The sequence below is a fragment of the Pseudonaja textilis genome, chromosome 14, assembly GCF_049901715.1.
Source record: "Pseudonaja textilis isolate UNSWEBS1 chromosome 14, rPseTex1.2, whole genome shotgun sequence".
Taxonomy (NCBI): Eukaryota; Metazoa; Chordata; class Lepidosauria; order Squamata; family Elapidae; genus Pseudonaja; species Pseudonaja textilis.
The window spans coordinates 2,293,324-2,316,637 of NC_142003.1; the positions used below are offsets into that span (position 1 = coordinate 2,293,324).

At 43.9% G+C, this 23,314-nt stretch overlaps 1 protein-coding gene across 7 annotated transcripts in view; it reads right to left on the minus strand.

Moving 5' to 3' along the window:
* MAD1L1 (mitotic arrest deficient 1 like 1) overlaps positions 1-23,314 on the minus strand; it is a 280,226-nt gene that overhangs the window by 139,757 nt on the left and 117,155 nt on the right. For all 7 annotated transcript variants that reach the window (XM_087912883.1, XM_087912886.1, XM_087912885.1 and 4 more), the window contains exons 13-15: positions 20,059-20,115; positions 6,390-6,478; positions 2,215-2,305 (exon numbers count right to left, since the gene is read on the minus strand). In XM_087912883.1, coding sequence (XP_087769009.1) covers positions 2,215-2,305; positions 6,390-6,478; positions 20,059-20,115 — 237 coding nt within the window. The remainder of the gene's footprint in view (positions 1-2,214; positions 2,306-6,389; positions 6,479-20,058; positions 20,116-23,314) is intronic.

The following is a 23,314-nucleotide window of genomic DNA, read 5'->3' on the forward strand; positions in this document are numbered from 1 at the left end:
TTGTTCTGTAAGCTATTGGGATGACACGGAAGTCAGTGCTATCATTATAGAATAACAGAGTTGGAAGGGACCTTGGAGGTCTTCTAGTCCAACCCCTGGTTAGGCAGGAAACCATACACCCACTTCAGACAAATGGCTGGTCCAATGTCTTCTTAAAACCTTCCAGTGTTGGAGCATTTACAACTTCTGGAATCAAGATGCTCCACTGATTAATTGTTCCAACTATCAGGAAATTTCTCCTTAGTTCTAAGTTGCTTCTCTCCTTGATGAGTTTCCACCCGTTGCTTCTTGTCCTGCCCTCAGGTGCTTTGGAGAATAGCTTGACTCCCTCTTCTTTGGGGCAGCCCCTCAAATACTGGAACATGGCTATCAAGTCACCCCTGGTCCTTCTCTTCCCTAGACTAGCCAGGCCCAGTTCCTGCAACCATCCATCATATGTTTTAGCCTCCAGTCCCCTAATCCTCTTGGTTGCTCTTCTCTGCACGCTTTCTAGAGTCTCGGTATATTTTTTACATTGTGATGACCAAGTTCTGATGGGTAAGGGTGAAAACTAGCCTGATTTTTTCTGGACATGGGAACAAGACTATGTCCATAGGTCTACAAGAGGAAGAGGAAGCAGGTTAGGAAGATGAGATTTAGTTAGACCCCGTTAAGACTTCTGAGGAGGTATTCTTACAAGACGTAAGTCGGAGCCGCAAGAAGGTTAGAAGTTCAGGAGAAGACCTTGAATCCCATTGTATCTTCCTGGGCACTGCTGTCTTTTATGGGAATGATGGCATGAGTTGGTGCCAATATTACTACCCTCTGATATTCCAGACAGCTTGATATGGTGGGGATGTAGATCGATTTGTTATAAAATGAGCTTTTTAACAAGTTGAATAAAAGTGTTATGGAGTAGATCGGGACTCAACTTTTGAAGACTTGTGGATTTCAACTCCCAGAATTCCCAGATTTTTGCCACATTTGCAGACTCCTGGAGTGAAGGAGTGTTAATGTATAAGGTACAGATGGGTGTAGGGATTTAAGACATTTTCGAGCGAAAACCAGGAAAGATGGGGCAGCTTTGTTCAAGAATATTCTGGAATGTAGGAGGCAGAAGTGCATGTAGTTTCTGTGCTCTAAATTTGTTCAATAATTTTTATTGTTCTTTTTCACCTTTTCACCTTAATATTAACAGTACTTTCTCTCATCGTTATATAAATCAAACTCATGTAAATATCTACATTTATATACATTCATATACCTTTATCTCTAATTTTCTTATCTCCGTTATCCTTATTTCTATTGTTCAACCATTTATATCAATTCTCCCAAATTTCGTAATATTCCAACTCTTCTTTATCTTTTAATTTTAACATCAATTTATCCATTTCAGCACAATCTAGAATTTTTTGAATTACTAATTCCTCTGAGGGCGTATTATTTTGTTTCCAGCATTGTGTGTATATTATTCTTGTTGCTGTCAATATACCTAGTAAAATATATTTAATCTTTTTTTCTGTGCTCTAAAATTGGGTTCACCCAACAGGCCTAACATGGGTACTGCATCAACCCACATTCTGGGTTTGCAAAGTACATTGAGTCATAAACTAATTGGTCTGAGTTCATATAAGATAGTATGCACCAAAAAAACTCCACACACACACACAAAAACCAACTAACCAAAATTAAAACTAACCAAACCTAGTCAATTATGCAAACCCAGTCATTTGGTTTGTATCTGACTTACGACTCTCTTTGTCACTTACAAAACGTGTTGTGTGACCATCCACAGACAGAGCGAATTTTCTTAGAAGCAGCAACCTATAATTCTACTTTTTAAAACCCAAACCCCATGATTAAGTCTTCACAGCCTGTCCAAGGGAGATTCTGGAAAGAAATTATGGGATGCTGCTCCCGGCGGCATCCGCAGGGGCTCTCCATCCATTTGGCTCCATCTTAGACATTCGAAACGAGTTGACGGACCTCTGAACACAAAAGTGTCCATTTATACAAAGAACGGAAAATATTCAAAGACTCTTTGGAGCGTTCAATTTCTTAAGGGATGCCTGACAAACTCTTGTAATAAAAGAACCAATAGCATGAGATAAGACTCGGCTTCTTGAAATTAATCTCAGGAGGAATCCGCCCCCCCCCCTTGCAAATGAGCATAAAATATGGACAAAACTTTTCGGTCCCTCTCGTCAAGACAAATCACGCATCCTAAGACCTTACCTGAACCATAGCTTGTTCCAGCTTTGCTTCCAGTAATTTGTTTTTCTCTTCTAACTGGCTTCGCTCCGTTTCCAATTCCTCAATCTTTAGCCTGGAAGAAAAAGATTCAACATTATCTGGATAGCCCTTAATTCACTCTTTCTTTCTTTCTTTCTTTCTTTCTTTCTTTCTTTCTTTCTTTCTTTCTTTCTTTCTTTCTTTCTTTCTTTCTTTCTTTCTTTCTTTCTTTCTTTCCTTGCGAATCTGCATATTGTGGTTATCTTGGAATCATGTTTGTTCCTTATAACCTCCTGCGTTTGTCACCCAAGTGGGATGAAGTAGGCTTTCCAGAAGTTGAGCAAGACCCTCAAGCTGAAAACTCAAGTTACCTGTGTTCACATGGTGATTTATGCAGCCATGTCACGTTGCCGAAGTAAGGTGTCTCCTCTGAACCTCAAGAGGGCTAATTAAGCTAATGAAGGTTTAATTAGGAAAACACAGGAAAGGCCCTATGGGATGAGGGTGAAGTCCAATCCAATCTACATTTAATGGCACTGGCTTTACTTGGTTCCCAGGATCCATCTGTGACTCTCCGATGGAGCCTTTCTGGAGCTCTGAAGAACATCAAGAGGGAGAAACCAAGAACCGAGCGAGGGCCACTAAAAGTGGCTCATAAACTAGGACAAGAATGTGACTTTCTGATCAGCTCCGCAGCAGCCAAAAAAGCCAATACAATCGTTGGCTTGGCTGTATAAACAGTGTTGACTTGTAAAACATTCCTACACTTGTTTCCAAGTTGCCATAAGGAAGAGGGAGGTGTGGGGGAGAAAGACTGGAGAAGCATATGGCAAATGAACTTAGAAGCACATTCCAACCTTCTCTTTAAAAAGATTGTAGCTAAGCTACTGGAGCTTTTGCCCAGAAAAACTTTAATTGGAGAACGTGATGGATGACACCTTGCCCATGTACTATCTATCCAATGATAATCAAGTGGAGATAGTTACGATCTCCTTGGCTGCAACTACAAATAATTTGATAGAACGTGATGGCAGTATTTCAGTATTTGAGGGGCTGCCCCAAAGAAGAGGAAGGGGGTCAAGCTATTCTCCAAAGCACCAGAAGGCCAGGACAAGAAGCAATGGAAGGAAACTAATCAAGGAGAGACGCAACCTGGAATTAAGGAGAAACTTAACAGTGAGGACAATTAACCAGTGGAACAGAAGTTGCCTTCAGAGGTTGTGGGTGCTACATCACTGGAGGCTTTTAAGAAGACCCTGGACAGTCACTTATCTGAAACAGTAGAGGGTCTCCTGCTTGGGTGGGGGGCTGGACTAGGGCTCTTCCAACTCTACTGTATTCTTAGTCAAAACCATCCATTTCCCAAATCCATAGCTGACATGGAGGATTTACTGAAGTCGCTGGCGTGGGGACGGAAAACGTGCTTTTTATTTATTCCAGTTCAAAATGTTCCTTTAACTCCCAGCAAATTTTTTTTTTTAAAAAAACCCCAACCTAACGGTTTTTCATCCTCCTGGGCGAAACAACCTGTTACGCTATCAAAGGCCGAAGCGGCCCCTGGCTAGGAAGGATCATCAAATGGGGCTAACGTGATTTATGGGAGGCCAGGCTTAGGTGAAGGACTGGCAGCGTTAATATTACTTTGCGTTGTTTCCTCAGAAGTAATAATGTCGGGAAAGAGAATTTTCACATATGAACGCTATAAAGAAGAAAGTCTGATTAAAAAAGTGCTTTGTTCTCCGAAGCCGGATTGGGAGGAGGAGTTGGGGGTTGGAGGGGGCAGAGATATAGATAACTCTCTTTTAAGCTTCCTGGAGGTAGTTTACTTTCCATATAAAAAGGAAGAGAAGACAAAAGGTATATCTTTCTCTTTAAAAGAAAAATATATACATATATATATATATTTGTTTTCTTAAGTTTTCGCGGGTACTTATATGTATGTTATTCAGCTTTGGAGATAGATAAGAAGACCTGAAGAAGTTCACCAATGCCAACCAGCAGAGAATGGAAAACTTCTAGCTTTTGAACCAGAAAGAAAAGTGTGGGTGGTGAAGACACCAGGTGGGTCATGTCCCCCAGTGGCTGCACATTGAGATGTCACATGTGGTGCCAAAACCACAAATGGTAACGTATAGGAGCTGGTTGGCTCGCATTTTAATTCCTCTTCAGGTCTTACAGCACGAAGGCACAAAGCATGTCCGAGAGTTGATGAGCGATGAATTGTTTGGCCTTTAAATCATCAATCAACTCGCTTGCCCTGAATGTAAACTGTGAGAAACATCAGTGGAGATAGCTATTTGAGTACCAAACAGGTGAATTTACAAAAAAATCTTTCCTTTAATATTGGGAGAGAAGGCTACTTTCCTCTTTAGGAATATGAAGTAGCTTGGAGAACATCTGCTAGTAAAGTGTAGGAGCTGTTGGATTTCCACTGTGGAAACCCAAGTGTAGAAGGGCAGGCAAAGCTGGAGGATGGAGTTAAACACGTCAGAAGCTTGGAGTCCTTGCGTTGCCAAAAGCAACCCACGTCCAACACCCTTTGAATTCTGTTCACCCTTATCTGGCGTGGATTCAAATTTGAACTTTAGTTTACTAGATTCCTGAGTATTGGATGAGCAATAGATCCTTCTAAATTGCAACTTAATGTACAGTCCCACTCTTTTGCTTCTGATACCAGGTTCAAGCTTCTTGATGACCAGAGACCTCACCAAATGACTCTGAACAACCAGGTCTCTCCTGACCCAAACATAGATGTAGCCGCTGCTGTTGTGGTGGGTCAGAAGGAAAGAGAAATCCTACATCCTGAGCAAAATGCAACAAGACAAACCTGCTGTGAAAGTTTAACATAAGGGTGAAGGTTCGTTCCCCAAGCTTATGGGCTGGTTTCCAAATGTTCCGTTACCAGGTTGAGTAACATCTTCAACGAAGTTTAGGGGATGTCGGTGTCTGTGCTCTTAGGCTTACATGGGCTTCATGTGGTCAGTGGTCGTGTGAGGGGTCAGGTGTGAGTCATCGGTGATGGTCTTGTGATGGGGAGGTTACAACAGGGGAGGAAAACAACCCACAAGCTCGGAGAATGAACCTTCGTCCTCATCCTACCCCTGAGCTATAGACATCTGCCACTATTGCCAAGTTTAAAATGTCAGCAGTGCCAATTGTATACCTTCCCACCAAACTCCTGCTGCTTCAGGTCTCCGCCCTGCTACTATCTCTCAAAAATGAAAGCGAGATAATTTTATTTCAAGAGGTAATCTACCTGTCAGCTTGGCACACTATAAATTGGAAAAGTAATCCATCATCTATAAGTGGCATCTGAGTTCATCTAATTAGTGGATGGCAGAACTTGAAAAGACAAATGCTCAAGGATTCGGTAAGACCTCCTCTCTCTCTCTCTCTCCCCCCCTCCTCTCTTTCTCTCTCTCTCTCTCTCTCTCTCTCGCACGCTTCCAAAGTAATTAATCATGGCTTTGATCTGGGATCCTTGCTAATTTGGGATGGGGGCGTTATCCAGGGTGGGATCCTTGGCTGTCAGCATTCCAAAAAACCTCCACTCCAACCAATAACTCCAGGAAAGGCATCTTCTCAAAAGTTCAGTTTTTATTTGGATAGTAAACTAGCGCAACTGGGGAATCCTGAATCTGAAAGTTCCGGGCTTCCTTGCAATAAGTAAAAACTACAAATCCACCCCACTGCACCCACCATCATATCACATGCCCCAATCACCATCCGTCCCGACTTGAGACTTCCTCTCACTCAGGTGCAGAAATAACATGACCTTGACTTAGAAAAAGAATGTTGTTATGGCTAACTACATACACTCTAAGAAATTCCCCCCTCCCATTTTTCCAGGCTCAAAATGTTGCAGTGTGGGAGCACCTGGTCTCAGTATGGCTTCCAAAGCTGACAGTGGCATTTGTCTAGATGTTCACAACACATAACTGATGTTCTTCAAGATGTGGTTTTGTCTATTAACACCACAGCAGTGAGGAAAGTTACGAAGCCCTGAAAGTTGGTTATCATCATTACTGTAATCATCATCAGTATCTGATATAGTGATGTTATACTGATCCCCAGGTTGGGACGGAAGTTCTTCTAGGAGCAGTTATGGAGTTGGAAGAGATTTAACTCCATCCCTTCTCCTCAGCTCTATCACTATGAATAGAAGGCAGGACATTCACCTCAGTGTATCCAGCTCTTCTTTGGCGAGGAAGTTGCTGGGCTCTACGGCGGACATTTGACCCTTCAGCATCTGAAGTTCTGCCTCCAGCTACGAAATAAAGAGAACAGGTAGAAAATTAGCTTTGTTTGGTGCGGTCACCAGACATCGAGACACAAATAAGACTTCCATACCCATGAAGGATAAGATGAAGACAATGTGATGGCTGGTTGCATGGTTTAAAGTGAAACAGACTGCAAACTTGTATTATGGGATTGATATGGCCCATAGTTTGTAAAACAAGCCATCATGTTTTGGTTTACGCATCACTCTGAGCTATTGCAGCTGGGTTGATGCCTCCTGCTAAATAAAAAATAACCAATGCCCGTGGAGATTCCCAGTCATCCAAGTCATCGGTTGTCCCAAAGGTTCTTTTTCAAGAGACAACTGGACTTTCTGGGTTTTTTTGAAGACGGAGGAGCTTCTTGGATGAGAAGCAAAATGTCTTCAAAGAAAAACCAGAAAATTCAGTTGCCTCTTGAAACAAAAGCACTTTGGGGACAAAAGCAATCAATAAACACTATTGTTATGGCTTACCTTAACAGGTGATAGACCTTTGTGAATCTCTACTATTAAATTGGGACCTTGAAAATTACAGGAATGCCTTCTTGGTCAAAACGTACGTATCAGGATTCCATCAGTTACCCCAATTAAATAAGGAGTCTTGAGCCAAACTTCCAAAACTTCAAAAGGATTTCTTGGGAGTTAACATGTCCAGCACTGCCTGGGTGTAGCTGGCTCTGAGACACATAATTCATTGTCACCTTTGACCCTGGTATTCCCGCACCCCCTGGGTGTCTCGTAATTCATATTCTCCAATGGGACACCTCCATAGCCCAGAGTCATCAATCATGCTCTCCAGTTAGATATTTGCACAGCAGAAACTTCAGTCGCCTAGTTACTATCTTTGAAAACATTTATGGAATGCATTTTCAATTTCCAAGCTGCTGCACTGCTCTTTCAAACCCCTTTACCCCCCCCCCCCCACTCCCTTTCTGATGGCAACTCTAAAAAGACCAGATAATTATTTTATGAGTTGACAGTATGCTTAGCCCATACCGTCAGAGATAAATCATATGAAATCACTGAATGAAATTAAGAGGTCCAGAGGGCCAAAGCTTTCTTCTTTTTCTTCAGTGCCAGGAATCAAACTTATCCCTTCAGAGAGTAACATTCAGCAGCAAACAGCAACCTCATTAAAATAATCCAGGAAACTCAAAAGGAAGAGCAGGATTCCAGACCACAGCTCCGAAATCAAGAGGTTCCTGTTTTAGGTGCGAATAGAGTCCTTGTGGGTGTCTGGGGACGAGTTGAGACAAGGGGGAGCAAACCATGTAATGTGTGTCAGCTGCAATTTGCCCTGATGGTGTTGTGATTCGCGTGATGCTATTTTGATACCGCCATGGTTTCTGTCAGGCACCTATGGGAATCCGCCAAGCTGTTTGATCTGACTTACCTTTGGATTGTAATGTGAGATACAAGGCACAGATCTCCCTGCTTTTCAATGAATCATCAACCGTGGAAGACATATTTGGAGAAGATAATAAGAGTTTCAGCTGTTCCTTTCTGAAGGATTAAGTATGCCTCTCCTGGAATGATTTTTAAAGAGGTCTTTTGCCTCTACAAACACTGATGGGGTTAGGATCTTTGAGCCTAGGCAGGTTTTACATCAAACGTTAGGTTATTCCTATTAAAAGTTACGAATTCCTTCAACTTCTGTGCACATGTGGCCAGCATGGCTGTGTGCCAAGGTGCACGGAGCGCAGTTACTTTCCCACCCAAGTGATACCTATTTATCTAATCGCATTTGCATCCTTTTGAACCGCTAGGTGGGCAGAAGCTACACCAAGAACGGGAGCTCACTCCATTGGGTGGCACTCGGGTTTCAAACCCATCTGTCGACTTTCCAGCAGACAAACTCAGTGTCTTTAACCACTGAGCCATTGTGTTCCAGACACCATTTTATTTCCCACCCACCTTCCTGAAGACCCGCCAAACAGCATGAAGGGTCGCTGTAGGCCCTTAATAGAATTTAAACCCTGGACTCCCTTCACGATTCCCCTACCTTAAAGTGTGGGAACCATCCTATTTGAAGAATTTCTGGGTCTTCTTACAAAACGTGGACCCCAGCATGGCTGGCTGGGGAATTCTGGGAGGTGAAGTCCACAAGCTTTAAAGTTGCCAAGGTTGGAGACCCTGGTTTAGCCCCTCCCCAAGCCCCTCCATTAATCTCTGTCCTTTGGCCCCATCTCCTTTCTTCGAAAGCATCGTAGTGTGATGGTTCTCTAAGAAGATCCAGAAATTCTTCAAAGAGAACCCTTAAAGGGGATTTAAAACTCAGCTCCTGGCTGCCTCCTAAATCTATCCTCACCTGCATTCTCCTATTGTTGGAACGAAGGAAGGAAGGAAGGAAGGAAGGAAGGAAGGAAGGAAGGAAGGAAGGAAGGAAGGAAGGAAGGAAGGAAGGAAGGAAGGAAGGAAAAAAAAGGCCCCATAATTCATATCGGTTGGCTGGCGAGATGATCACAGCGAGAAATGCTGTGTCCTCAATTTTATGATTGCCTGGTTTCTTGGTTTTTGTTTTTCCAGCTCAACCCATCATAGATGGCCTGGTTCAAATTGTTGCCGAAGATAATTCCAGGGAATGGGGTATCTGGGGGTGGGGGGTGGGGGGCAACCAGGCCGTCCAGCAGGAGATTTTCAATTCCACCCCATTGTTCCCACAGAAAAGCCATTTATCACGCCCCGCGCCTTTGCTTTCCAGCTGAAGGTTGCAGTGAGGTTTGTTATTATAGTTCAGAGCTGGTCTGCGCAGCTCCCAAGAACAAGCCCCAGTAAACAGCCCATTTATCATGGGATAAGCGGACTGAAGGCCGCGAGTGCCCGGCTGCCACCTGTTCTCTTGACACCGGCAGATAAATTGCCAACCGTTCCCTCTGGAGAAAGGAGGCCTGGGGGTTCGTAATAGATCGCCAGCGCCCTGCAATTGTGCCTGGGTAGCAAGGGAGGGAAGCCGAATTGGGTTTAGGAAGCCCATGCAGGCAAACTGTGTGACAAGGGAGAAAGGCTGTACGGCTAAATGCGTTCGGACGACGTGTGGGCTTCAAATTTTTTTTAGCGATTTTTCTCTGCCCTAGTGACTGGCTGGGTGGGTGTGGCCAACTCCACGTCACTTCTTTGCCCCAATTACCTAAAAAAAAGATATATACCTAAAACTTGTTTATTATTTCGTGAATTTAATTGAATGCTTAAATAAAAGACCGGGTGAAATAAGGGCAGTGACTGTGAGAGGAGGGATCTTGGGCGTCTTAGTGGAGTTTCTGGCGAGTTACGGGGCTAGTGGCTACGTTATCTGATCTTCCCAATAGCTCTCCCTTGCAAGCACTGAGTGGATCGTTTATCTAGTTTGCCACACTTTCACCAGGTGTAAAATGCTCTTGGCTGAATGCCCAGAAGTTCAATTAAGCCTATTAAGAGCTTTCCCTTGTTGCTTGCCTTTCTGAAGGGATTGAGGGCTCTTCTTAGCTAGGGGATCTCCCGAGCCCTTATGAGTCCCCAGAAGCCCACCCCTAGTTAGGGTGCTCCTTTGTTGATCAAACAATGGCTTACAGGCTCAGTTGCAATTTGGAGATCTGTTGCACAGCTGGAGAAATGTTCCTGGGGAGCTGTGAATCTCTGTGAAATGCCAAGTTGGCTTGGTGTTTTGCAGAATAATGCAAAACGATGGTACTTCACTTTTTTTCCAGTGGCCGCTGTAACTTTGAACGGTCACGAAATGAACTGTTGTAAATTTGAAGACTACCTGTAGGTCTCAGGGACTTAGAATACAAAATGGCAACAGCGGGAAGGGGCCTTGAAGGTCTTCTAGTCCAACCCCCTGCAAGAACAGAAGGCAAAAACTATTCCATTGATTCATTGCTCTCCCCGTTAGGAAATTCCTCCTGAGTTCTAGATTGCTTCTCTTCCTGGTTGGTTTCCAACCTTTGTTTTCTTCCTTTTAATGCTTTGGGAAATAGTTTGACACCCGCTCCTCCCCTTATCTTTGTAGGAGCCCATATTCATCAAATATTGATGAATATTTGATTCATCTTGAGGATAGCTTGATGAGCCACTTAACACAGTCTCAGATCTCACCGGATCTGAGGTCCTAAAAGCGGGCAAGGTGCACCCTTTACATCCACCAAGGCCCTTCGGACAGTGACTAAGGGTGTGTTCAAGATTGAAGTTCTCCTCCGCCATGCTCCAAGCAAGGAGAAGTGTTCTGACCCACCGCTGGCAGCATTTTCAGAACTGCTGGAAAAGATTTTTAAGTGGGTCTCGCCAAGGAGTAGCCGTAGCACTCAAGACTTACACACTGCTTCACGGTGCAAAGGTCTCGCTTAGCAACTGAAATTTGGGCTTCAATGGTGGTCGTAAGTCACGGACTGCTTGTACGGATGCAAGGGAGGGGGTTTCATTGCTAGCCCCTTCTCCGGACACCCCGACGGTTAAGGGAGGGAGCGAGCCCTGCTGTAGTCGGGAGGGGAGTTCTGTGCAAAACCCATGCCGTTTTTACGGCTCCCACGACACACGGAAAACGGCCTCTTGATGATCGGCATGAGCAAAAGCCATTAATGGGAACCCCCCAAAACAGCTTCACGGGGGGTGGGGGTGTCTTTGGAGAGAGCAAAAGGAATGGGGGCCCCAGTAAGGGGACAGCAGCTGTCATCGGGGCAACTCCCCGCTCTCCTTTCAGACTCTATTCATCCCACGGACTCATCCCTGAAGACTTTCAAGAATAGATTGGGCTGCCATTTGTCAGAAATGGTGTAGGGTCTCCTGCTTTTTGGGGGGGTGGGTTGGACTAGATGACCTACCAGTCCCTTCCAATCTGTATCTATTCCTTTCCACTGAGCGGTCTCTCGTAACTACGGGTCTTAATTGAGGGGCCCAAGAGGGAGAAAGGAATATAAATTCATCCATTAACTTCCGAGATTGAAAATAAGGAAGTGGGGGGGGGGAACTTCTCTTCCCAGAGATTATATTTGGAAACGAAATAGAATGACATTTGGTATTAACTTGAAAAATTGCACTAGGAAGGAGGGGTGAGGGTGGGAAACTCAATAAAAAACTCCACACTACGGCTGAAATCAGTTGAAGTCAGCAACTGCGCTACCTGGATGCAAGTATCTAACTCAGACAATATATGTATATACAGATTATATTAACGGCAAGTTCTCGGACGCGATAAATATTTAACAATTTTCTCCTCACTGGCGCCGGAGTGTTGCTGTGTAGCTCTAAATCTTCCTCCAACACTGCAAAATAAAATCTAATTTGGGTTGGGTTTTTATTTTTTTTATTTTCCAGATTCGTGCTGCTTTGCTGGATGTCCAGGGAGTTCTGGTGTCAGCTTTGGAAGCCATATTAGCACCAGGCGCTTCTACGCTGCCACATTCTTGAGCCTGGGAAAATGGGAGGGGGGGAATTTCTTGGGGTGTATGTAGTTGGACATAATAGCATTCTTCTTCTAAATCAGGGTCATGTTATTTCTGCACCTGGTGGAGAGGATATGTGTCAAGTGTTGTGGTTCGCCAGCAGACGGTGCAAATAGCAGCAGAATCGGAGAGTGGGGAAGAACGGGGACCAGTCCGGAAGTCTGGGGAGGACTCAGACGAGGGTCCTGTGTCCAATGCAGAGATGGGGCCAGAACCACCTGGGAGTTATGTGCTGCCTCCGGAGTCTGGCAGCAGTGAGGCAGAGGAACCAGGGGAGCCTGTTCCCAGTGTGCAGAGCTGCTAGAAAGCAAGAGCAGCTAAAATAAATGGGGTGACTCGGGAGTAGGGCTGGGAGGTGACTGCCCCTCCCATAAGGGATAAAAGTCAGGCCAAGATGATGAAACCTTTGCAGGAAGCAAAGTCGTTCATTCGGTTCAGATTCATTCTTGAAGCTCTTTGTACTTCAGTTGGGTTTTTTTCTAGTTCATTTAACACTTCTGTTATTGGCAGCACTTCACAGGAAAGAAAGGTGGGTGCTTATCTCAAGGAACTGTTTGAGATTCATTGCCGGCTGGGAACGACAACAATTCCCAGCGTTGCAATAAAACAAGACGTGTTTTTAAAATAAGCGTGTGCGTAATTAGGGTCTCGGAAGCCTTGGTCAGAACTTCAAGTTGGGATGGATGGCGAATGGGGCACGTGATGCAATGATGGAGGCAGGGGGTGGATTTGTAATTTTTTACTTATTGCAAGGAAGCCTGGAACTTTCAGATTCGGGATTCCCCAGTTGTGCCAGTTTATGACCCAAATAAAAGAACTTTGGAGACGATGTTTGTCTCGGAGTTATTGGTTGGAGTGGAAGTTTTCTGGAACGCTGACATCTGGACTTCAAACTGTCCATTTGAAGTTGCAACGGCACCGAAAAAAGTGACTTACGACAGTTTTTCCTTTACACAACCTTGGCAGCATCACGTCGCGTGATTTACATCGGGATGCTTGACAGCTGACTCACATTTATGACAGTTGCATTGTCCTGGGGGGGGGTCACGACATCCCTTTTTACGACCTTCAGACCGGTGAAGTCCATGGGGAAGCGTGATTCACTTAGTGACTGGGCGGCTAAGTTATCAGTCACAGCGATTCGCTTAACAACGGTGGCGAGAAAGGTCGCAAAACAGGGCAAACCCCACTTCACAAATGTCTCACTTAGCAACATACATTTGGGGCTCAGTTGGGGGTCAAAAGTACTGCCTGCACTAGGGTAGGGAAGGAATTGTACATTATTTTTGGGCAGGCCTTCGTTTTATTTAAAACCGCCCATTAACTGGAACCAACGTTAAGGTAGGCAAGACGAAAGAAAGGAGATTTATGCTAAAGCAGCTTTGGCTGTGATTTAATGGCTGCTGCTTAGTTTTAGTTTTATTTTTTTTTCCCCCCGGGCGCCTTCTTGCCAAAGGTCTGGCGAGAACTGGAGCCATATTTTGCCCGTTCATTATTATCTTGGCTCGCAGAAGGTCTAGTTTAGCTCGTACGCCCGCTGCAATGGCAGCTTCTCCAAAAGATGGATGGTCCAGCTTTTATTTATTTTCCTTGTCCCGGGACTGAAAAAATGCAAATTAGCCCATCCTTTACTAGGAAGGTTAGTACCCTGTGCTACCCGAGCAATAATGAAAATGAGGGAATCTCCCAGGCGGAAATGTGCATAAATATTAAACACTTGTAACTAATAATCTTGGCAGAGTTTTTTTCCCCCCATGTACTAAGTTTTTCTCTCTAAGCCCACCAGTTTGACGTGAGCCATTTTGGTACCAACTATTTGTTATCAACAGTGGTATAGCCTTTTCTGCCTAAGAAGGGGCTTGGACTAGAAGACCTCTCAGGTCTCTTCCAACTCTGTTTTATCCTATCCTATTATTTTATTCTTTATATTATATTCTATTTTCTATATTATACATTCTATATTCTATTCTACTCTACATTCGATTCTATATTCTATTTTATTCTCTATATTCTATATTATACATTCTATCTAGTCTATTCTACTCTATTCTACTTTATTTTATATGCTATTTTATTCTCTATATTCTATATTATACATTCTATCTATTCTATTTTCTATATTATAAATTCTATCTATTCGACTCTATAATATACTTTCTATTCTATATTCTATTCTATTCTATTCTATTCTGTTCTGTTCTGTTCTGTTCTATTCTATTCTATTCTATTCTCTGAAAGGCAGTGTAATTATCTAATAAATACATAACGTTAGACTTTGGATCCATTGGGGTTGCTTGAGAGGATAATTTGCTGCAGTGTACAGGAAACAGCCACGTCTTTTCGCTCCTTTACAAAATCTCCAGTCAACCAAGTAAAAGGACGCTTTGCTTTAAAGCAAGGGAGCCTGTCATAAAAAAGTTAGCAGACAAGTCTACTGAAAACTTTTAAAAAGTGGAACTGATAATGAATGTTCAGAATCGAAACCTCCTTGAAAACTGATTTTACAGGGTAAGGATAAATAGGAAGTGACTTGAATAGAGATTGCAGGGCGCGTGGATGTCAACCACAAGAGGACTGGAGGGTAAAATATATGAAGAATGGATGTCTAGTTTAATGAGAAGAAGGACCAGGGGTGACAGGATAGCAGCCTTCCAATATTTGAGGGGCTGCCACAAAGAAGGCGGGGGGTCAAGCTATTCTCCAAAGCACCTGAAGGCAGGACATACCCAATTCCTGCAATCGGTCTTCATATGCTTTCACCTCCAGTCCCCTAATCATCTTTTATTGCTTTGTTTTGGTAGCTGCTTTATATTTTAATACTTCTCAGGAATATTGTCCCTTGCAAGAATTGAAATGCCTCTCCTCTGGAATTCAGGAAAGAATTTTTTTTTTTTAACCCAGAGCAATTCTAGAGAAAATAGGGCTGATAGAGGTTAACTTCCCGCAAACTCGAAAATAAAAGCCCAGCTCAAGTTCATCACAGGATCCAAAATATCAAAGGATCTCCTGAATGGCTATAATCACAAACGCATCCCTCCAGCCGCGGTTGCCCATGCTTAATTAGGGTGAAGTATGTTAATGATACGGGTGGCACATCCCAAAGACGTCGCCGGTTGCAGAATTAATTGCATCTAGAGAAAGATGCGTAAATTGTGCTTATACAAGCTAATTAGCATGGGTTTGCTAATTAATACTGGAAAGTCAAACTGCCTTTGTCTTGTCAACTGCAATTAGCTGAAGTTGTTTAAATTTCTCTCCTTTTCATATTTTATTTTGTTTTGTTTTTTCCTTTCCAGTGGTAAACTGTCTTTCCCGGGCAAGTAATTGAGTCGTGCATTGAGAAACACACAAGTGTCAGTTTAGCTCGGTGGGCCTGTTACCCTTCGATGGGGCAGTTTTGGGTGCTCTTAGCTGCCCTGGCATTTGGTAAACCTGCCACCTGCACCCCCTCCTTTTCACCTGGCACCGGTGACTCACCCATTCAGTATTTCACATGAGCGTAGGAATAAGGATGCTGCGTGAGCCACCGTAGACCCATCCGCTTTAAATAGAAGCACCCACAGCTTATTTGCTAAGTGTTTCTAAGAGGTGAAGGCTGCCGGTGTTCTGTAATCAAAGCAATCAACTCATAGCCTTTAACAGCAATTAATAAGTCAACTCCAATTAATTGGGCAACGGGAATTTATGTTAACATTTGCAATGTAGCCTGTTTTTAACGCGACGTAGAGGAGGTGGGAAGGCTTTAGCAGAGGTAATGAGGAAGGTTTGGAGACTAGCAATTCCCTCTCTGTCCCAGGTTCATATCCCAAGACACGACAGTTGATCCACTTTAGTCTACTATCCTCTGCAACTGATGTCCCATGGCCTTCTCAATGGGTGAGTGGGAAGGATGGATGGATGGATGGAAGGAAGGAAAAGAGAGAAGGAGGCAGGGCTAAGAAAAGGAAAGAAGGGAGGAAGGGAAAAAGGGAAGAAGAAGGGAAATGAAAGAAGGAAGCAGGGCTAAGGAAAGGAAAGAAGGGAGGAAGGGAAAAAGGGAAGAAGAAGGGAAATGAAAGAAGGAAGCAGGGCTAAGGAAAGGAAAGAAGGGAGGGAGGGGAAAGGGAGGAAGGAGGGAAAAGAAAGAAGGAACCAGGGCTAAGGAAAGAAGGAAGGGAGCAGAAAAGGGAGGAAGGAGGGAAAAGAAAGAAGGAACCAGAGCTTAGGGAAGGAAAGAAGGGAGAGAGGAGGGAGGGAAAAAGGAAGGAAGGAAGGAAGGAAGGAAAGAAGGCAGAGCTAAGGGAAGGGAAGAGGGAAAGAAGGGAGGGAAGGAAGAAATGTATAATGATAATATTAATTCTAGTAGGTAGGTGGGTGTGTAGGCAGGCAGATGGACAGACAGACATAGTCTTCCAGCCACCTGAGTTGTCAAATGCCATTATTGCAGCCATCTTCATATTTCAATTGAAATCTATTTCAGTAACAGACCTGAAAGCCATTTCGGCTTCAAGAACGAATGCCCTCTGCGCAGCTTGACACAGTTGGCAGGCTCCCTTTCGCAAAAAGACCAATAATAGAAGAAATAGTTACAACCCAGAGGAGTCCATCTGGCAGATCACTTATTCCTGAAATTATGTACTACACAGTTAGAGCAAAAAGAAAAAAAAAGAAAGAAAGAAAGAAAGGGACCTCAAACCGTGCTGCCCAAGGAGCTCGGAGAGTAGGACAACCGGCAATCTTATGAGCCCAGAATTTCATTTTTTTTTTCAAAATTGACAGGTTGCTTCTCAGATGTACGTTGTTTTTTTTACTGCAGACGTGGTTTTACATGAAATAGGACCGGCCTGATGATGTTTGAAAGGCAACTGTGGTGTCTCTGGCGCAATCAGACGACAATGTTCACGTGGTCAGTGTAAATTTCATTTTTGTAACTGTGGTAACACTGCAAATGTGGGTACTGCTCAACATATCTCAATGGAGAACGACGTCTTTAGCAAGTGTAGTCATGGTCAAACTCACTAGTGCAAAAAAAACGTTTGAGATCTTGGAAAATCAAATGCTGTCAGAGTAAATAGAATCATAAGGCTAGAAGGGACCTTGGAGGTCTTCTAGTCCAACCCCCTGCCCAAAGCAGTTGTCCTTATTCCATCCAGGACAAATGGTGGCCCAATCTTTTCTTGAACACCTCTAGAGAGAGGTCCCAAAGGTGTTTTTTTCGAGAGTCCACTGGACTTTCTGGGGTTTTTTTGAAGACGTTTCGCTTCTCATCCAAGAGAGCTGAAGAAGCTTCTTGGATGAGGAGCCAAATGTCTTCGAAGAAAAAACAGAAAGTCCAGTTGACTCTCAAAAAAAAGCACCTTTGGGACAACCATGAGTGGATGACTGAGAAGCGCCATAGACCTTGAAGAAGTTTGGAAGAAGCTTCTTGGATGAGAAGCGAAACGCCTTCAAAGAAAAATCAAAAAGTCCAGTTGACTCTCAAAAAAAGCATCTTTGAGACAACCAAGACCTGAATGATTGAGAAGCTGCACAGACCTCCAGAAAGAGGGAGCAGATTATCAGGGTCTGGTGGAACTTGATTATATGTTGCTGACCCCCCGTTCTTTGCTTGTTATCCCCTTTGACCCCCTGAATAATCAACAGGCAAATGTCCAGTTTCCTAAATAGAAATTGTCACCTTTGGAAGCCACATTAGCACCAGAAGCTTCCACATTGCCACATTTTGAGCCTGGGAAAATGGGAGGGGGGAACTTCTTGGAGAGTATATTGTCAGACATAACAATCTTCTTTTTCGAATTCAAGGTCATGTTATTTTGCACCTAAGTGAGGGGAAGTCTCAAGTTGAGACGGATAGTGATTGGGGCATGTGATGTGATGATGGGTCCAAGGGATGGATTTGTAGTTTTTACTTATTACAAAAGGAAGCGTGGAACGTTCAGATTCGGGATTTCCCCGTTGTGCCAGTTTACTATCCAATTAAAAGAGAACTTGCCTGTCTCGGAGTTACTGGTTGGAGTGGAATTTTTCTGGAATGCTTCCTGAAGAAGCTAACTCCAGAATGAAACTTGACCTTACAATCTTACCATCAAGGACTCTCACAGCCTGGTGAACAATCCTGCCAGGTACCTGAAGCAGATCAGGAGAAGTGAGACTGAGCCAACTGCCCGTCATCGACCAGAAGATGGAGAACCACCTTAGATCTGTTCTGAAATAACCTCTAATAGACCTAGAAGCCCTCCTCCAGATGTCCCGTAAGCTCTCGTCTTTTCAGATTACGTGGTTCTCAAACACCACCGTCTCTCCTTTAATTAGCCTCTGATTCTAATTCTCCGCTGAGGAACGACTACTGAGCCTGGAAGCCTCCAAGCAGATGGTCAAATGGCAGAGAATGTTTTCATCAGTTGGGTGTTTCGCCACGAAGTGCTACATACATTTTGAGGGACAGCGTGCGCTGCTCCTCCTCCTCCTCCTGCCGCCGTGAATGCAAATCCAGCTTCCCTCGGACTTTTTAATCCGTATTTATTCGGGGGCGCTTCAGGTTTGTTTGGTTGTTGTTGTTGTTGTTTTTGCTTTAGCTAAACCCTTCTGATTGCAAAGGCTTGTAATCTGTTCCTGGGCGAGCCGGACTACCCCAAAGCTGAGCGGAAAGTTATGAGCAAAGGCCAGCCGGAGAAGAAAGAAAGGATCATACTGCTTATTAAACCCAGCCGCCTACAGCCTGGATCCCCCAGCAGAGAAATATGAGTCACTGAGAGGTATGAAACAAACTGAAGGGAATTAAAACAGTTTCCGTGTTGCTGAAAATTCTGCATTCTCATGCCCAGAGGCTGATAAATAAGCAGCTACCTCTAGAAAAGAGCTGAGAATAGATTATACAGGGTTTTTTTTTTTTTTTTTTTTTTGCATGCATAGAAAATGGGGATTCCCGGAGTATTTTTGTTTAATATGTTCAGTCTATGGCTTTTTTGCTATTCTGGTTTTTCAGGGTTTAATCCCGGAGTCTCAAAGTTAGAAACCATGCGCCACGAAATGCCGGTATCGTGTAAAATGCAGAAATTATCAATTAGAGGCTAATTAGACTGGAGGCTAAAACATATGAAGAGCGGTTGCAGGAACTGGGCATGTCTAGTCTAATGAAGAGAAAGACTAGCATCTTCTAGTATCTCAGGGGCTGCCCCAAAGAAGAGGGAGTCAAGCTATTCTCCAAAGCACCCGAAGGCAGGACAAGAAGCGACGGATGGAAACTCATCAAGGAGAGAAGCAACTTAGAACTAAGGAGGAATTTCCTGACAGTCAGAACAATTCATCAGTGGAACAAGTAGATTCCAGAAGTTTGTAAATGCTCCAACACTGGAGGTTTTTAAAAAGATGTTGGATAACCCTTTGTCTGAAGTGATGTAGGGTTTCCCGCCTAGGCAGGGGGTTGGCCTAGAAGACCTCCAGGGTCCCTTCCAACTCTGTTATTCTATTCTATTCTATTCTATTCTATTCTATTCTATTCTATTCTATTCTATTCTATTCTATTCTATTCTATTCTATTCTATTCTATGTATGCTATTTCTATTTCTATTTTTTCCAATATCTGTTCTGTTCTGTTCTGTTCTGTTCTGTTCTAGTCTAGTCTAGTCTAGTCTAGTCTATGCTATTTCTATTCCTTCCAATATCTATTCTATTCTATTCTATTCTATTCTATTCTATTCTATTCTATTCTATTCTATTCTATTCTATTCCAGTCCACTCCACTCCATTCCATTCCATTCCATTCCATTCCATTCCATTCTATTCTAGTATTTCAGATGAAGTAGCAGTTTGGTGTAGTGGTTATAATTCTGGGTGACAAACAAGTTGGCTGTGAGTTCTAGCCTTTCTCTTAGGGCGCAAGAGTCAACTGGGTGATCCTGGGACAGTTTATCCTCTCTCAGCCCAAGGCATCTCACAGGTTGCAGTTGTTGCAGGGAAAAGAGGAGGAGGAAATGTGTGTGTGTGTGTGTCTGTGTGTGTATACAGGTAATATACACACACATACACACACACACGCTTGCCCATTTCTCTCACAGCTCGGTTTCGAACAGGCCGCAATCCGCTATATGTGACGGGTTGGGGACTATAAATCAATTAAATAAATGTGTAAGGTTTTTTTTTTTTTATTAAACATTATTTAAAAAATAAACTTACCATGTTTGCTCTTTTCTTCTGACTTCCTGCTTCTTCATAAGCCTCGAATAACTGGCCCTTCAAGGAAATGAGAGGAAGACCCACGTTGAAGAAAATGACAAGCGACTTAAGGGTTTAAGGGGAGAATTAAGGAGCGAAACGGTGAAAGTGTTTCAATATGACCCACCACATCCCTAGAATTTGATGTCTTCTGTCAAGATAAAGCCTCCAGAAGTCAGGCCAGGAAGCGCCACAACTCCAGTTCTAATGAAGAATGGGTTTAATTTCCATACAGTCATAAGAAAGATCACTTTTTAAAATCTAACCACTAGCACGGATGGCGTTACCTAGTTGGGTCACGAAACGTCTGCAAGGAAACAACCAAGCTCAGAGAGCACCAAGGACCCCACAATCCTCTCCCTTCTCCTCCTCTTCTCTTCCATCCCACAAACCCCTTTCTCTTCTCGCACTGATGATGTTACCTACTTCGGTCATGAAACGTCTGCAAGGAAACAACCACGCTCAGAGAGCACCAAGGACCCCACAATCCTCAGTCCTTCTTGCCCTCCTTCTCTTCTCCACGAATCCGAAAACCCCACTGCCTTGTTGCACTGATGATGTTACCTACTTGGGTCATGAAATGTCTGCAGAAAAACAAGCAAACTTGGAGAGCACCAAAGATTCCCTCAGAGCTAACTTTCTTGGAATGCCATTGAACCTTTTGTAGCTTTACTCAGGTGTAAACCTTTAGTTGACAACACTGGGCATAGGCTGGGGCACTAAACTTGAACTCTTTTGTGTTTGGAAAAATCTTCCACCCATGCATGGTGCAGTAATGTTTACAGTGGAAGAGTCAATAGCCATCGCTTGCTACTATGGTCTTACTACAGCGATTCCCAGAGAGAAGCCTTCTCCGCCTTCCCTCTTCTCTTCACTTCAGTTGAAAGTTAGTGCTACTCCACCCAGGAACTCCTATCCAGAAAGGCTACTAATCATACCACAAGATCTATGGAAAGGCCTGTAGTACTTCTCAGGATAATGGTTATGTCAATCCAAATTAGGCTGCCTACTCTGTAGATTGAGTCAAAGGGAATGTATTCTCATTTTTTGCTTCTGATCAATTATTATAATAAAAACAAATTGAAAGTGAGCACAATGTATTTGGATGGGGTTTTCAAGTTCGGAATACCAACTAAGCGGACAGCACTATATTGGAGGAGGAGGAGGAGGAGGAGGAGGAGGAGGAGGAGGAGGAGGAGATATCTTCTGATGCAGAAAAGATCCCTGCTCTGTTTTATAGTCAGAGGTGGTCTTCAGCCGGTTCCGACCAGTTCTGGAGAACCAGTAGTGGAAATTTTGAGTAGTTTGGAGAACCAGCCAATCCCACCTCTGACTGGCCCCGCCAACCCCATCTCTTCTCTGCCTCCCAGTGAGTCCCAGCTGATCGGCTGGGTCTTCTTTGGTTGCCCTGCACAGGAGAAGGGAGCTGGAAAGCAGGTTAGTGGGGTGGGGAGGGAAGGGGGACTTTGCAGTCTCCTTCCCCTCCCTCCCTCACCCGCCAAGCCACGCCCACCAAGCCATGCTCACAGAATCAGTAGTAAAAATTTTTTTGAATCCCACCACTGGTCTAAAAACTTCATAACCCAACAGCATCATTTAAAAACCAAACAACATTCTGGAAATCGAATGTTAGCTTCCAGGCCTGCCACATCTCTCTGGTGCCGTAGTAACAACCAGTGGTTGTAAGTCGAGGATTACCTAAACTGTAGCAACCAATTTTAAAACCAACCAACCAACCAACCACCTGAGCCCACAGGAGAGCAAAAGTCATTTTTTTTTTTAAAGGCAGCTACGTAGAATCCATGCAACAGCTGGCAAGCACAGCCACCTCTGATTCCTGTATCCTACCATCCTTGGTTTCAGTCAAAACAAAAAAATCAAATTTACAAGTGCAATATTGCGGTTGAGAATCCCACATGTTGCTATTGCAATATTTTGATTCGAAAACGCGGGCCTCTCTAAAGCCGACGTAAGTAGGTACTTTCTGCAAACCTCTGAGATGTTATTTATTTTTTTTAAATAGCAACGCACAGTTGGTTGTCGCGCAGCCGTAATCCAGGAGAGAAAGCCGATTGTATCACGGGACTCGCCTCTTTCTGCCCGGGGTCTAATTCTAAATTCACCCCCAAACCACGTGGATGGAGGGAGGTTTTGGGATAAAACCCCGAGGTAGGAAGCAACGGTCCCGAATTCAAAACCTCGAGGGGTAAGATAGCATTAGAGGGTTGCCAAAAGCGATTTATTTTATCATTAAGGCCCACTTAATGATAGGAGAGAGAGAGAGAGAGAAAAGGCAACCCTTGAATGGAGAATGACAATCCCATTTGTTGCTGGTTTGGGCCAACTTAACGTCGGTTGCCACGCCACGTGTCCTTCCCACGGTGGCCAGCAATTGAATCCTGGGGAAACACCGTCTCTGCAACCCCAAAGCTGGCATTTCTCAAAGGTCCTTTTTTTTCCCCAAAAAAGGCAACTGGACTGTTTATTCCTTAAGGAAGAAGAAAAGGTTTGGTTTCTCATCCAAGAAGTTTCATCACTTGCGTGATGAAGCTTCTTGGAGGAGTAACCAAACAACTATTACTATCTCCTTCTCCTCCTCCTTCTCTTCCTCTTCCTTCTTCCTCCTCCTCCATTCTTTATCTTTCACCTACTTCTGCCTTCATTCTTCTTCTTCCTCTTCTTCTCCTCCTCCTTCATCTCCTCCTCCCTTCATTCTTCTCCTTCCTCTTCCTCTTCTTCTCCTCCTCCATCCTCCACCTCCCTTCATTTTTCTTCTCCTTTTCTCTCCTCACTTCATTCTTCTTCTCCTCCTTCATCCTTCATTCATCTCCTTCCTCTTCCTCCTCCTCTCCTCCTCCTCCATCTCCTCTTCCCTTCATTCTTCTTCTTCTTTTCTCTCCTCCTTCTCCCTCCTCCCTTCATTCTCCTCCTCCTCCTCCCTTCATTCATCTCCTTCCTCTTCCTCCTCCTCTCCTCTTCCTCCTTCACCCTTCACCTCCTCTTCCCTTCATTCTTCTTCTCCTTTTCTCTCCTCCTTCTCCCTCCTCCCTTCATTCTCCTCCTCCTCCTCCCTTCATTCATTTCCTTCCTCTTCCTCCTCCTCTCCTCTTCCTCCTTCACCCTTCACCTCCTCTTCCCTTCATTCTTCTTCTCCTTCTTTTCTCTCCTCCTTCTCCCTCCTCCCTTCATTCTTCTCCTCCTCCTCCTCCCTTCATTC